This window comes from Malania oleifera, chromosome 1 (assembly GCF_029873635.1).
Source record: "Malania oleifera isolate guangnan ecotype guangnan chromosome 1, ASM2987363v1, whole genome shotgun sequence".
NCBI classification, from domain to species: Eukaryota; Viridiplantae; Streptophyta; class Magnoliopsida; order Santalales; family Ximeniaceae; genus Malania; species Malania oleifera.
This window is the reverse complement of record NC_080417.1, coordinates 147,819,083-147,835,211: the sequence shown is the minus strand read 5'-3', so window position 1 is coordinate 147,835,211 and position 16,129 is coordinate 147,819,083. Positions and strand designations below refer to the sequence as shown.

Sequence of the window (16,129 nt, the reverse complement as noted above, 5' to 3'; positions counted from 1 at the left end):
TATTGAACTTAACTTATATATACATATCTTATTTCAATTAGTTTTTTTTTTCTTTCATACTATTTCTTTTTATTTATTTATTTAATACATCAATTTAATAATATTTAACTAACTAATTGATTAATAATTTTAATTAATTAATTAATTAATTTTATTTATTATTTTTCCTAATTATTTAAATTTTTCTGGTCTTTACAAGATAAGTGTTCGAAGTCTTAGTCTTTAATTGTCATCTTTTGGCTCTCTTATGTTTTCCTTGGGTTTTTATTTTGCAAGTATTTATCTTCAATTTGCAGGTAATTTATTTTTATTTGTTTGTTTTGAATTCATTTGGAGTTGTTTAGTTTGTTTTAGTTGGTTAATGATATAGGTTTTGTTAGGCGTGTTTTGGTTTTGGTTCTTGTATTTGGGCTAATTTTGTTAATTATTTTATAAATTCAGTGTGAGATATTTGTAACTACGATTTTCTTCCGTCATAACTAAGGGCTATTATTCTATCAATAAAGTTGGATTTTTGGTTAGTAAATATATATAGATCAAACAACTAAATTGTCATTTTTTTTTTCTAGCATTATTTATGCAGTTACTCACCTAAGCATCAACTCCATCTTTTTGTCATCCATCCATCCATACTAGTATAAGGGAATTCTTAAAAAGGTTTATTTTATTAAGAATTCTAATTATTAATTAGATAATAAAATATTAAATATTATAAATATTTGAAGGTGGTTGTTTTAGTCTTGTGGTACTGTGCAACTAACGTCTAGTATAGAGAGGTTATATTCATTGCAGTCTACAATCCGGAAATGAAATAAAAAATCATATAGCAAATATATAAAATTATAAGAGCAAACAAATTTCATTATATTCTTTTACATCAAACAAATTGTAAGGTTAGAGTCACCTTCAAACGGTGGTGTATTAACAATCACATTATTTGGTTTTGCATCTCTTAATTTAAACATAAATCAAAGCATTTGCCCCCACAAATTTTACAACAAATTTAAATTCAACTAACAGTGTGAGCGTCCCCTTCTTAAATCCTTCGGTAGTTCCAAAACTTCCCAATGATATAGAAGGCTCTCCTCATCCCCTGTTCCTACGTACGTTGTTCCATGCCATCCTCGTGTACTTCCCCTTCGTTATTCTTGGAGCAGAGCCGGCGGGATGCTCTGTTCATGCCTGAACAGATTCCCCGGATCCATTATCGACTTCGCGCGCATCAATCTGAAGAAATTGTGCTTGAAATACTTGTAACCCCAAGAACACACCTGCCAGAAGTTCGTCCCGCACTGCCTCCCGTTCATTCCCAGATCTAGATCCCTGTAATTCACATACGCGCCTCTGGGGAACATCGATACATAAGGGGTCATGTACTTGTACAGCCGTCGGAGCCAGTTCACATGCGCCGTCGTCGATTCGTTCCCGTTCTGCCAGTTCGTGAGGTACTGAATGAAGAATATATATCCTTCTCTGAACGGAAAAGGGGTTGCAGAGGATGAGATCCTGCTCATCATCCCACCCAGAGGATTCAAGATCATCAATGGAGCTTCCTCCTGCAGCAGTCTCTTCCACAGTCCTTCAAGCCCGCACGGAGGAATCGGCTTCGTCACGAAGTCCGACTTCGCCTTGAAATAGTTCTTGAACAGGGACTTCCCCTGGAGGAGGACGTCCGGGGGGGTTCCCGGCGGGTAGCCGGCGATGTAGAGCACAGATTCGATCCAGCTCATTTGGGTACAGTCGCGCCGCGATAGCCCCAATTCCGGGAACATCTGACCCATTATTTGAAGAAGCCGATCGGTGCTGCCAAGAAACAGACAGTTGAAAGATGCAAGTATAGTTCTCCCGCCGGAGACGTCCGTCGGTCGAATGACGACTCTGATGAAGAGATCGTCATCCAGCGAATGGGCGATTTTTTCCCACTTGTAGAGAATCTTCGTCGCGCCCTGTTCCAGAGTTCTGTCAACGGTGAAAACCGTTACGGTTTTCGGAACGGGGACCAGCTTTATCTTCCACGCGAGAATGAGACCAAAGCTGTTCCCCGCGCCTCCGCGGATGGCCCAGAACGCCTCTTCCCCCATTGCCCGCCGGTCGAGAATGTCGCCGTTGGCGTCCACCATTTGAACATCGATGACGTTGTCGGCACCGAGGCCGTATTTTCTCATCATCGAGCCGTAGGCGCCGCCCGTGATGTGCCCACCGATGCCCAAGCTGGAGCAGAGCCCCGCCGGGAACGCGTGCACCCTGCTCTGTTCCGCGATTCTGTAGTACAACTCACCGTTGGTGGCGCCGGCCTGAACCCACGCACTGTTGGATTTTACATCCACGGCGATGGACCGAAGCTTGGAGAGGTCGATGATGATGAAAGGCGTTTCGATTTGGGAGACGTAGGAGGCGGCCTCGTAGTCGTGGCCACCGCTGCGGGGTCGGAAGTGGACTGCCAGCTGCTTGGAGCAGAGGACGGCGGCTCTGGCCTGGAAATCGTCGAAGGGCGTGAAGATAAGCTCCGGCTTCGGCGCGGAGTCCACCAGGTACCGGAGGTTTTGGGCGGTGGAGGTGAGCAGAGGTTTGAATGAGGAGTTGTTGGGTGTGGAGAAGCCCTTTGCGAAGTTGGAAGAAGGCTTCAATTTGGCAGAAAGGCATTGGAAAAATCTGTAAGGAATGTCGGAATTTGAAATGGGTGGTCGCCGAAATCCTTGCAAAAAGGAATCGGAAGAAGCAAAGGAAGGAACAAGGAGGTGCAGAAGCAGAGTCAGAAGCAGAGAGAGAACGGGAAGGGGTGAACACTCCATGGCTGGCTGGTTAGGATTGTAGTATCCTCATGCGACTGACTTTATATAGAGAGAGGGGTGGTGAAAAAATGCAAACCTGAAGTGGAAGCATGCCAACACTTTTCTTATAAGTTTCAACAACGGGGTTTTGGGGTGGCGTAAGGAACCAGCTGAAGCAATAGGTGGTTTGAAAAATTATACGGTCGCCGGTGAAGTCAGCCGGCGGATGTCTCCTGGTTCAACTCCAGTGTCAATGTGTCATTGTCCCACTCTGCAATGGGCCCCAGCATGATTTTGATGCTTGAGAGGCCCACCGTTGAGGAAGATTCTATAGATGCAATTTGTAAGACATTACTTCAATTAAACCCTAGCTACAAACTTCTCTCCCACTTAAAACTAGTCAAATTAGGAATTAGATAAAAAAAATTTAACCTATAAACCTAAATTTGATATGAAAGATCTAGTGAAACTAGTACAAATTAATAAAAGACTCAATTATTTTAAATTGTAAAAATTAATATAAATAAATAAATAAAAATAAGTAATTCATGTAAAAAGTAAATTTTTAAATACATTTTTCACATAAATTTTTTAGTGGATTTAATTCTCTATTTGCAAGTATCGCAATATCCCAGAAAAGGATCTAAAATAGCGAGAAATAATAATAGTATAAGTTGCATGGAGTCAGTAATAACCTGTTATTTACCTAAATGTTGTTAGTTCACATAATTACTGTAACGACCTAATTTTTCATGTCATTTTTTTTCCTTTATATATATAACTGTAAAATTTCACTACTCTAATACTTTCTAATGAATCAAACCATCATCACGAACCAAATAGGGACCGTGGAATTTGTAACTCAATAAACTACCTATATAGGGGGAAGCAGGATACATACAATCACATCAATATATACAATACTAGAATATCAGAATTTTCCAGAATATGCATACATAGTCATTCCCCAAAATGCCCTCACCTAGACCCAGGGACTACTCAAAAAGTATGACTTCCCAAAAACACTCACCCTATAGACAAGGCAGTACTATAGTCCCCTCTATCTGCAAGCCTAACCTGCTCACCTAACTGGATCACTTGAAAAATATTAAATTATTAGGATAAGACAACACTTAGTAAGTCAAAATATGCTATTGCTAGTGTGTGGCAAATGAGTTTATATAATTGTAAAATCTAATTTAGAAGTACAGCAAATACCTGAGTCTGAAAAAACACGTATAAATAATGTACAATATAGTTCATACCTATATTACTTAACATAAACTGTTTTTCTGAATTTTCTATTCATAATACTTATAATGTTCATAGGTATGTCTACGATTTCTGTAAATCTGAATATATATAATAATAACTGAGAAACTTTCCTAGATGGATAATTGAAAATTATGATTTAACCCCTCATGACAGGATTGTGCAACCCACAAGCAGGACCTATCATTGGCTGGCTGACCAGGATAAGTCAACTGAATTCCGAAAGTCAGATCGGCCTCCTCAACCCTAACTGACGGGGAGCCTGTCCACAACATAGGCACAATCGACTGTTGAAAATCCACATATTATTTGAGTTATGTGGTTGCACTCTGAACTGAAAATAACTACAATATCGGTTTCTGTAAATCTGAATATATATAATAATAACTGAGAAACTTCCCTAGATGGATAATTGAAAATTATGATTTAACACCTCATGACAGGATTGTGCAGCCCGCAGGCAGGACCTATCATTGGCTGGTTGACCAGAATAAGTCAACTGAATTCCGAAAGTCAGATCGGCCTCCTCAACCCTAACTGATGGGGAGCCTGTCCACAACATAGGCACAATTGACTGTTGAAAATCCACATATTATTTGAGTTATGTGATTGCACTCTGAACTGAAAATAACTACAATATAGTGTTCTACTGGCTGAATCTGGTCCATCAGGGTCTGATACTATATATATATATATATATATATATATGTAGTTGATATTTCTACATTATTGTTTTACCATAATTTTGAAATAACCATAACACTGAATAATCTGAAAATCTGAATAACTGACTAAATATTTAGTATATGTATATATGAATATCTGTCTGAATATTTGAGTATATGGGTGTTATGGTTCTAAAATCATGGTATTCTGAAAATGCTGAAAATATATGTTTTTGTATATATATTGTAAATCATGGTATCTTGGAAATACTATAAATAATGTTTCTGAATATTCTGTAAAATTTCTATCTGTATATATACTGAAAATTCATCATTCTATAGAACATGTATATTCCATGATATTTTTTCTAATATACTATAAACATGGTATTTGTAAAATGTATAAACTCTGTACTAATCTGTTACGAGCTCATGCCACACAATTAAATAATTAGATTCACATGCTCTGAAATCTGTATTTTCTGTTATACTAATATTTTGTTATCTAAATAATAATCTGGTAAAATATATAAGTTTTACTGATAACCATACCAAAAATTTCTAGCATAACATACTTCCCTTACTTGACTATCTAAGTACTAAATGCTATTTAAAATCTCACTCGTGCGGCGTTCATAATTTCATCATCTTGAAATAACACACGTATAATTTTCAATCAAACAACTGAATTCACCTAGATAATTATCACATACATGTTCCCTAAATCCATATATGCACAATTTCTAGACTATAAACCATGTTATCATTTTACCTGCGTTCCTGAAATATCACCCACTAGGGTCCCCAAAACACCCTATTCCTGAAAATATAATACCTTGATTTTACTTCACAAAACTCCAGTATATTCTCATATAATACAAAGTCTAGGCTCAAATGAACTTGGTAATACTAAAAATACCCAAATAATCTACTTACCCTAGTTTTGGGATGGTTTCCAAACTTCTCAAATCAACATTTTGCTCTAATTATGTTGTAGAAAATCTCCTCAGGGTCACCGTTGCAGTTTCTGATTGTCGAATTAGGGAGAGACGGAGCCGAAAACCTAGAGAAAAGTGAAACTGTATTCTAGAGAGAGAGAGGGAATTCTACTAAAATTCTCAAAGAAAAAATGATTTTTGGCTTTATATAAAAAGCTTGTCCACGTTGACTTGTCGACGAGACACGTCGCCTCGTCAACGAGTTAATGAAGGGAGTTCATCGACGAACACCTTCTCATCGTCGACGAGTTTCAAGTTCTAGAACAGTCCTCTTGGTAATTTCTTGTCAACGAGACACGCGTTCTCGTCCCTACTCGTCAACGAGCACTTCTACACTCATCGACGAGACCCTGCTGAAATCCCTTTTAAAAATTATTTTTTTTCTCCTTTTTTTATTATTTAATTACTATAATTCTTCGGGTCTCTACATTCTCCCCTCCTTATAAAAATTTCGTTCTCGAAATTTACCATATGTATTGTACACCATCCTTAAATAAAAATGGTTACTTATTTTATTACTAACCCTCACTTATGGCGGAAGAATACCGTGGTTGCATATACAAGTCTAGGAGATTACAAATATACTCATAAAATAAAATTCTCCCAAAACCAAAACACTACCTATCCTATATTCTAAATTACAATTACACATTTGTCACTCTGTACTAAACAAAATAAAATTGCCATTATTTGAACTTTACAAATCACTACTGTACCCCACTAAACAGGTCTAGGTATTTCTGTCTGATTTCTTCCTCAAGCTCCCATGAAGCTTCTTCCATGGCATGATTTTTCCATAGGACTTTTACTAGCTGAATTTTCTTACTACGCAATTCTTGTTCCTTCTTGTTTAAGATCTATACTAGAATTTCCTCACATGTTAGAGCATCAGTGAATTCTAATTCTACATAACTGATGACACGGGAAATATCTGACACGTATTTCCTTAACATAGAAACATGAAATACATCATGTATTCTAAACAAAGCTGGCGGTAAAGTTAATCGATAGGCAACTGACACAACCTTCTCAAGTATCTCAAATGGACCAATAAACCTAGGGCTCAACTTACCCTTCCTTCCAAACCTCATGACTCCCTTCAATGGCGCTATTTTCAAAAACAAATGGTGACCTACTTCAAATTCCAATTCCCGACGACGATTATCTGCGTAACTTTTCTGTCAACTCTGAGCTGCACTGATTCCATCTCGAATAAGCCAGACTTTATCGTACACTCGTTGCCCTATTTCTGGCCCCATGATACCTCTTACCATAAAGCGTCTCATAAGGTACCATGCCGATGCTGGCCTGATATTTGTTATTGTAGGCAAATTCAACCAGTGGAAAATACTAGGTCCAGCTACCCCCAAAATCCAATACACACACTCGCAGCATATCCTCAAGTACCTAGATTGTCCTCTCTGTCTGACCATCTATCTGAGGATGAAAAACGGTGTTGAATGCTAACTAAGATCCCAAAGCCTTCTGCAAGCTCTTCCAAAACCGTGATGTAAAGCATAGGTCACGATCCGAAGCTATAGATACTGGTACTCAATGGGGTCGAACAATCTCATGAATGTAAATCTCTGTCAATCTGTTCATATGATAGCTAACTTTAATAGGTAGAAAGTGAGCTGTTTTCGTCACCCAATCAACAACTACTCATATGGCATTCTGACCATGCAGCGCCGGTGGTAACCTAGTAACGAAATCCATGGATATATGGTCTCACTTCCATTTAGGGATGTAAAGTGGCTGCATAGTGTTCAGCCTTAACCTGCTGGCACGTTAAGCACTGCTACACAAATTCGATAATCTCCCTCTTCATGCCACTCCACTAGAAATACTCTCACAGATCCCTATACATTTTAGTACTGCCAGGATGATCTATGTATAGAGATCTGTGGGCCTCCTTTAAAATCGTTCTCCTAATACCATCATCTATAGGCATACACAATCTGGTGTGAAACCTCAGAGCTCTGTCATCTGAAATACTAAACTCCTCTCCCTAACCACCCTGTACTTTGGCTATTACCTCTTCTAATTATGGGTCCTCTTTTTGAGTAGCTTTAATTCTTTCCTATAATGTAGGCTGCATCACTAAGTTGACAATAAATTCCTGAGGATCACTCTCTACCAACTCTACATCGATTCTCTCTAGATCCATCAGGATCAGATGCTGAACCTCCATAGCTGCCAATGTTGGTTCACCTAATTTCCTGCTCAGAGCATCTGCTACCACGTTTGCTTTCCCTGGGTGGTAATTGATAGTACAATCATAATCTTTGATAAGTTTCAACCACCTCCTCTGTCTTATGTTTAGCTCCTTTTGAGTGAAAAAGTACTTCAAACTTTTGTGATTAGAGAATATCTCACATCTCTCACCATACAAGTAATGCCTCCAAATCTTTAACGCGTGTACCACTGTAGCCAATTCCAGATCGTGAGTAGGGTATTTCTTTTCTTACTTTTTCAACTATCGGAAGGCATAGGCTACGATCCTACCATGCTGCATCAACACTTAGTCAAGCTCTTTCAAAGACGCGTCACTGTAAATTACATAGTCATCACCTCCAGATGGAATCGTCAGTACTGGTGCAGTGACGAGATGCTATTTTACTTCCTAGAAGCTCTGCTCGCATTCATCATCCCATGCGAATCTGGCATTCTTCCTGGTAAATCGCATCAAAGGCCTTGATAATCCTGAGAATCCTTCTACAAACCGATGTAATATCCTGCCAGTCCCAAGAAACTTCTAATCTCTTGAACATTCCTCAAGCTTTCCCAATTTATCACTCCCTCTATCTTATTGGGATCCACTGAAATTTCATCCCCTGATATAACATGCCCCAGAAACGCAACTTTCTCTAACCAGAATTCACATTTACTAAAGTTGACATACAATTTCTTTTCCCTGAGCGTCTGAAGTACCAGTCGTAAGTGTGACGCCCCGATTTTCGTACAATTTTTTTTATATATAATAAATAATCACGTCATAAATCCACAACATCCACAAATCGGCCATGTCAACAATCCTACTACCATTTATATAACCCGACCCGCATTGGGTATCGGGTAAAAGGTATTTTATTATATTTAACCTAACAGCGGAAGACAATATATACATATCAGTCAGAATACAATACCCAGAGTATCAACACACATATAAATATTCACATTACCTTCCCATACTAAAAATAACTACTCAACTCTAGGGAAATTACATCTCCCCTTGTCCAAAAACTCACCCTGTGTATCAGGGTCTCAGCTCCCTACTATCACGAAGCTCTATCACCCGGCCTGTCTCTGTTCCCTGAAAAATTTAGATAATTTAGGTGAGACACATCTCAGTAAGAAGGAATAAATTATTTACAGTGTGTGGTCAAATGAGTACAATTATAATACACTTTACTTTTCAAATCACCATTTCATCTGAGAAAATACACTGATATTCACATACACATAATCATATAGATATACAACACAAGCTTTTATAAGCTTTAAAATCATTTATCGAATTCAATGATTTCCAACACATATTTACCTGCGAAGTTCCTGAGAAGGGAAGATTACCCGCCCATACAGGTAGCTTCCCTCTGCCCTAACATGTTATGTAGCCGGGTATGGCCACATCTGATACCCATCAGGGCACTCACCTTACTCAGTAAGCCCTCAGGCGGAGAGTTTCACTTCGCCTTAATTATTTATATTATTAACTCACACTGTTCCATTTCTCAATTTTATCATTCTTTATTTCTCAATTTCCATTCTTTCTTTCATTCCTCATTTTAGCCAATTTAATCATTCTTTCACTTTTCATTTCCACTTTACTTTCCGGCTTATGAGTATCCTCAGTATCAAATACCAACATCGCGTCTGTAACTCATGGCCACCCTGAGGATCTTTCTATACACGCCATGCTTCCCCCCATGGTCAAGGTTGTGTGGCCCGAAGGCTGGATCTAACCGCGGTTGGCCGACCCGGTTAGATCAAATATCATATCACATATCGTGTCTGTAGTACGACTGGCCGGCCTAATACCCTGATCCGGACTCAGGGGGCCCAACAACCCTACACAATGGCACAGTCGACTGTCACGCCACACACTCCAAGAGTCCGTGTGGTTGCACTAACACCACTCACAACGGTACCGTGCTAAATATCATAACCATCCAACAGGGTTTACCACCACATACCAGCAATCATTATGCGGTATTGACATTTCATCAATTATATTCCAGTATATCACAATTCAGTTCAATATAAATATTCTCATCATTTTCTGTGCACATTTCATCATCTCGTAATATCATATATCATATTTCATGTATTTTTCACATTTTCCCAAAATATTCATTTCTCATGCAAATAATTTTCACTCACAAATAAATAACACATTTCATTATTTTCCAATATCAATAATTCACAAAATTCCATTTTCCACGCAAAACATTTCTACTCATATAATAATACCATATTACATTAGTTTTCACTAATCAGATCAGTAATTCTCATTTCAATATTTTCTTAGAAATTACACATTATTATATTTTACACTCCAAAATATCACAATTTACAATTACTCAAATGCCACATAATTTATCTGATATTTATATCATAATAATTTTCAGACAAAATATCATATGCTCAATTTCACGTATTCATTCAAATAATAATTCTAAAAACACTGCTATAATTTATTTCCCTTACCTAGCTTACTGAGAGTCTCGCTAGAATCCAAAATTTCACGCCCTTAGCGCCCGAAATTTAACTCCTGCAATTTTTCCCAGATTAATTAATCTATTTCTCCAAAATAATACTCATCTAGCCTTCCTTAGACCCCATATACCTCAAATTAATATTCAAACTATTATTTAATATCCCCACTTAATTTTCTGAATTTTTCCTGCGGGTCTCAAAATTACACCCGCGGCGCTCACCCGGTCCCTAAATTCCAGAAATCCTACTTCAACCCAAAATGCTTAATATTTTAGCATTTCTAAATTAATGCTAATTAATTAAAAATAAGCCCCTTAATAATCGCCACACCCCAAATTTGGGGTTTTAGCCTGACACCCCTACGAGAATTCCGTCCCACTAGACTTGTAGAGAATCATCCCTAAATTCTCGTGATGGTGTCCGTTCGTTAATTGGGATTATATTTTGCGAGAAATTAAAGAAAAATGGGAAAATGGCTTACCCCAGGGAATACGCTTACGCCGCTCCTACCACCGATCCGCTCCGGTAGAAATGACGGCAGCGGCGAATGGAATCCAGTGGTATCTTCGAATTTTCGATCGGGCAAAAATCCATCACAAAATCGAGGAGAGAGGGAGAGAGAACGTGAGGAGAGAGAGAGGGATTGTAGAGAGTTACAGAGAAAAGAAAAGAAAAGAAGAAGAAGAAGAATAATAATAATAATAATAATAATAATAATAATAATAATAATAATAATAATAATAATAATAGATATACTTGAATCTCCTGAAGCTTGTTGAAGCTTCAGGAGGATAAATATTATTATTATAATAATAATAATAATAATAATAATAAAAATAATATTTAATTAATATTAATAATAATATTTTTTTTAATAAAAAAATTAATTTTAATTAATTAATTAATTTTTTTTCTTTTTTTTTAAATTCGTTTAATTAATTAATTAATTAATTTTTTTTTAATTTTAATTAAAAAATTTTTTTTTTTTGGAATCATTCTATTAATCTTTTATATCTCTTTTTGGGGTTTTAACAGTAAGTGTGTCTCATGCTCCTCAAAACTCCTCGAGTAGACCACCATATCATCAATGAAAACCAAAACGAACTAGTCTAGATATTGATGAAACACTCGATTCATTAGATCCATAAATACTGCAACTGCATTAGTCAACCCAAACAATATCACCAAAAACTCGTAGTGTCCATATCTAGTTCGAAATGCTGTCTTTGATATGTCCTCTGCCTTGACTTTCACCTAGTGATAACTTGATTTAAGATCGATCTTGGAATAGACTAGCGTACCCTAAAGCTGATCCAATAAATCATCTCTATGGGGTAGAGGATATTTATTCTTAATGGTTACCTTGTAAATTTTTCTATGCTCTATGCACATCCTCATAAACCCGTCTTTCTTTTTAACGAATAGGATTGGCGCTCCTCAGGGCGATACGCTAGGTCTGATAAACCCTTTATTCAATAGATCCTGCAACTGGTCCTTTAATTCTCCCAATTCAGTTGGAGTCATACGATAAGGAGCCTTAGAGATCGGCGCTGTCCCTGGAGGTAAATCTATAGCAAAATCTACCTAGCGATCGGGAGGCAACTTAAGTAGCTCTTATAGAAAAACATTTGGAAATTCCCTTACCACTGGTGTACTATCAAGCTTCGATTCATTTTCTGACACCTCCTTTGCAAAGGCCATAAACCCCTGACATCCATCAAGGAGCAGTCTTCTCGTCTGCATGGCTTACACTAATTGAGGTGGGGAACACACCTGCAATCCCACAAATTTAAATTCTTACTTTCCTAGTGGTCTGAATATCACCTCTTTCATACGACAATCAATACTAGCATAATTAACTACCAACCAATCCATTCCCAGTATTACATCGAATCCATACATATCTAACACAATCAGGTCAGCTGGTAACACCCTCCCCTGAATTTCTACTGGATAACCCCTAAGCACTCGATGAAACTTCATCACTAACCTTGACGGTGTAGCTATTGACAATTCTACATGTAATAATTGGGTCTCGTTTCTAGACAATTTAACATAGGTCGTAGACACAAAAGAATGAGTGGCACCTGAATCAAATAAGACAATAACTTGATATGGTAAAGTAGTAAAGGTACCTATCACAACATCACCTGCGGTCTCGGCATCACCCGGCGTCAAAGCATATACCCTTGCCGGGGCTACATTCCTCTACTAGCCTCCACGGGACACCTGATAACCTCGCCGATAGGGTCTAGGAGCTGGGACCTGGATCGGCGGTCCTAGGCATGCTCGTGCCATATGGCCAGGTCTCCCACAACGATAACAGATGTCTCTCCCGACCCGGCACTCTCCTAGATGTCTCCTCCCGCACGTCTGACACACAGGGTAGGTCTGCACACCCTGATTCTCACGAGATCCCGTCAACTGCCTCTAAACACCACTATAACAGTCTCCTCTCCATGGGGGCCCCAACTAAAACCCGCTTGAAAACCTTGAGGTGTGGGCCTATTTTTCTGACTCTGAGTTGCTGTGCCTCTTTGCATGCCACTCTCAATAACCGCATCCCTATCCATAACCTCCACAAATTTCTAAGCCTGAAAACTAATAACCTACTCAAATAGATTCTGCCTCAAACCTTCTTCAAACTTCCTCGCATTTTTCTCCTTGTTTGGTGCCAATTGTGGGGCAAACAGAGACAACTCAATAAATCAAGTTGCGTACTGTGATACTGTCATGTACCCTTGAGCTTAGTGCATGAATTCTGCTGCCTTTGCACTTCGTATGATAGCAGGGAAATATTGCTCAAAGAACAATTCCTTGAATCAACTCCACATCACTGGCACAGGATCCAGTATCTGCTCCTTAATCAACTTCGCTGATCTCCACCAGTGTTTTACCTCTCCTATCAGTTTGAACGTCGCAAATTCTACCTTCTGTTCATCTGTACATGGAAGTACTACCAATGTTTCCTCAATGTCTTGGACCCAATTTTCAGCCACAATCGGGTCAACTCCTCTACCAAAGATGGGGGCCTCATCCGCAAAAACTACTCGATCGTGCAGCTGCGCTCCCTTGAACTCCTGGCCATCTCAGCCATGACCTGCTGGGTGATGTTGTGCAATACCGCCTCAGTATCTCCACCTCCCATACTGGAAGGTCCTACTCTATCACCCCCAGCATTTGTACCACTGCTCCCTGGGTCCATCTTGAAAAGACGAAGAACACATTTTAAGGACCCTATCTCCTATACAGATCTAATTTATTTCATCTAATTGAATTCTCATATTCACGGTTAACTATCCTCCCTGATCTTAATTCAAAATTCAATCCTGTAACCTAGACACACGACCCGACAATAGTTTACTATGGCTTTCCTGAAATTGTCACCCTAGGAAGACACAAAAACCACCACGGAAATCTTATACCTAGACCACAGAACAAAACCTTAAATCATTTTCTATACTCTGGTATTGCTTCCACTGCACTATACAATCTACAGAACCTAACAAATTAGGCTCTGATACCAAACTGTAACGACCTAATTTTTTATACCATTTTTTTTCCTATATATATATATATAACTATAAAATTCCACTCCTCTGATACCTTCTAATAAAACAAACCATCATCAAAGACCAGATAGGGACTGTGGAATCTCGAACTCAATAAACTACCTATGCAGTGGGAAGCATAATGCATACAACCACGTCAATATATACAATACCACAATATCAGAATTTTCCAAAATATGCATACGTAGCCATTCCCCAAAATGCCCTCACCTGGACCTAGGGACTACTCAAAAAGAATGACTTTCCAAAAACACTAACCCTACAGACAGGGCAATACTGTAGTCGCCTCTATCTGCGAGCCTGACCTGCTTGCCTAGTTGGATCACCTGAAAAATGTTAAATCACTAGGAAGAGACAATGCTCAGTAAGTCAAAATATGCTATTACTAGTGTATGACAGATGAGTTTACATAATTGTAAAATATGATTTAGAACTATTGCAAATACCTGAGTTTGAAAAAACACGTATAAATAATGTACAGTATAACTCATACCTATGTTAATTAACATAAACTGCTTTTCTGAATTTTCTATTCATAATACTTATAATGATCATAGGTATGTCTACGATTTCTGTAAATCTGAATATATATAATAATAACTGAGAAATTTCTCGGGATGGATAATTGAAAGTTATGATTTAACTCCTCATGACATGGTTGTGTGGCCCGCAGGTGGGACCTATCATTGGTGGCAGACCAAGATAAGTCAACTGAACTCCAAAAGTTATATTGGCCTCCTCAATCCTAACTGACGGGGAGCCTATCCACAACAAATGCACGATTGACTGCTGAAAATTCACATACTATCTGAGTTATGTGGTTGCACTCTGAACTGAAAATAGCTACAATACCGTGCTCTGCTGACTGAATCTGGCCCATCCGGGTTTGATACTATACATATATATATATATAGCTGATATTTCTATATTACTATTTTACCATAATTTTGAATTAACCATAACACTGTAAAATTGATATAAATAATCTGAAAATCTGAATATTTAGTATCTGTATATATGAATATATGTCTGAATATCTGAATATCTGAGTGTTATGGTTCTGAAATCATGGTATTCTAAAAATGCTGAAAATATATGTTTCTGTACGTATATAATTTTTACTGATAACCATACCAAAAATTTCTAGCATAGCATATTTCTCTTACCTGACTATCTAAGTACTAAATGCTATTTAAAATCTCATGCGTGCGGCATTCATAATTTCATCATCCTGACATAACACACGTATAATTTCCCAATCAAACAACTGAATTCACCTAGATAATTATCACATACATATTTCCTAAATCCACATATGCACAATTTCTAGACTATAAACCATGTTATCATTTTACCTGGGTTCCTGAAATATCACCCACTGGGGTCTCCAAAACACCCTATTCCTGAAAATATAATACCTTGATTTTACTTCACAAAACTCCAGTATATTCTCATATAATACAAAATCTAGGCTCAAATGAACTTGGTAATACTAATAATACCCAAATAATCTGCTTACCTTGGTTTTGGAATGGTTCCCAAACTTCTCAAATCAACATTTTGCTCCGACTATGTTGTAGAAAATCTCCCCAGGGTCATCGTGGCAGCTTCTGATTGTCGAACCAGGGAAAGACGGAGTCAGAAACCTAGAGAGAAGTGAGAGAAATCGTATTCCAAAGAGAGAGAGGGAATTCTGCTGAAATTCTCATAGAAAAAATGATTTTCGGCTTTATATAGAAAGTTTGTTCACATGGACTCGTCGACGAGTCAATGAAGGGAGCTCGTCGACGAACACCTTCACCTCGTTGATGAGTTTCAGGTTCTGAAACAGTCATCTCGATAATTTCTCGCCGACGAGACACGCGTTCTCGTCGACGAGCCCGAAAGCCCTGCTCATCGGCGAGCACTTCTACACTCATCGACGAGACCTTACTGAAATCCTTTTTAAAAATTCCTTTTTTTCTTCTTTATTTATTATTTAATTACTATAACTCTTCGGGTCTCTGCAATTACTACTTGTTGATTGGTTTTTAGACTAATCTTAAGTCAAATAACCAGTAGTCTCAGCATGCATTTACTAAAGTTGGGATGAAGAGTTCAGTTGTGTGAGGGGAAGGTACTAACACCTCATA

At 38.1% G+C, this 16,129-nt stretch overlaps 1 protein-coding gene across 1 annotated transcript; it reads right to left on the bottom strand.

The window, feature by feature from the left end:
- Positions 1-814: 814 nt before the first annotated feature.
- LOC131144586 (berberine bridge enzyme-like 15) lies at positions 815-3,135 on the bottom strand. The gene has a single exon (XM_058093309.1). The coding sequence runs from the start codon at positions 2,790-2,792 to the stop codon at positions 1,143-1,145; it is 1,650 nt and encodes a 549-aa protein (XP_057949292.1). The 5' UTR covers positions 2,793-3,135; the 3' UTR covers positions 815-1,142.
- Between the last annotated feature and the right edge of the window lie 12,994 nt (positions 3,136-16,129).

What these genes read in the sequence shown, in the direction of transcription:
- LOC131144586 (XM_058093309.1), bottom strand. Translation starts at nt 2,792, where the DNA reads ATGGAGTGTTCACCCCTTCCCGTTCTCTCTCTGCTTCTGACTCTGCTT.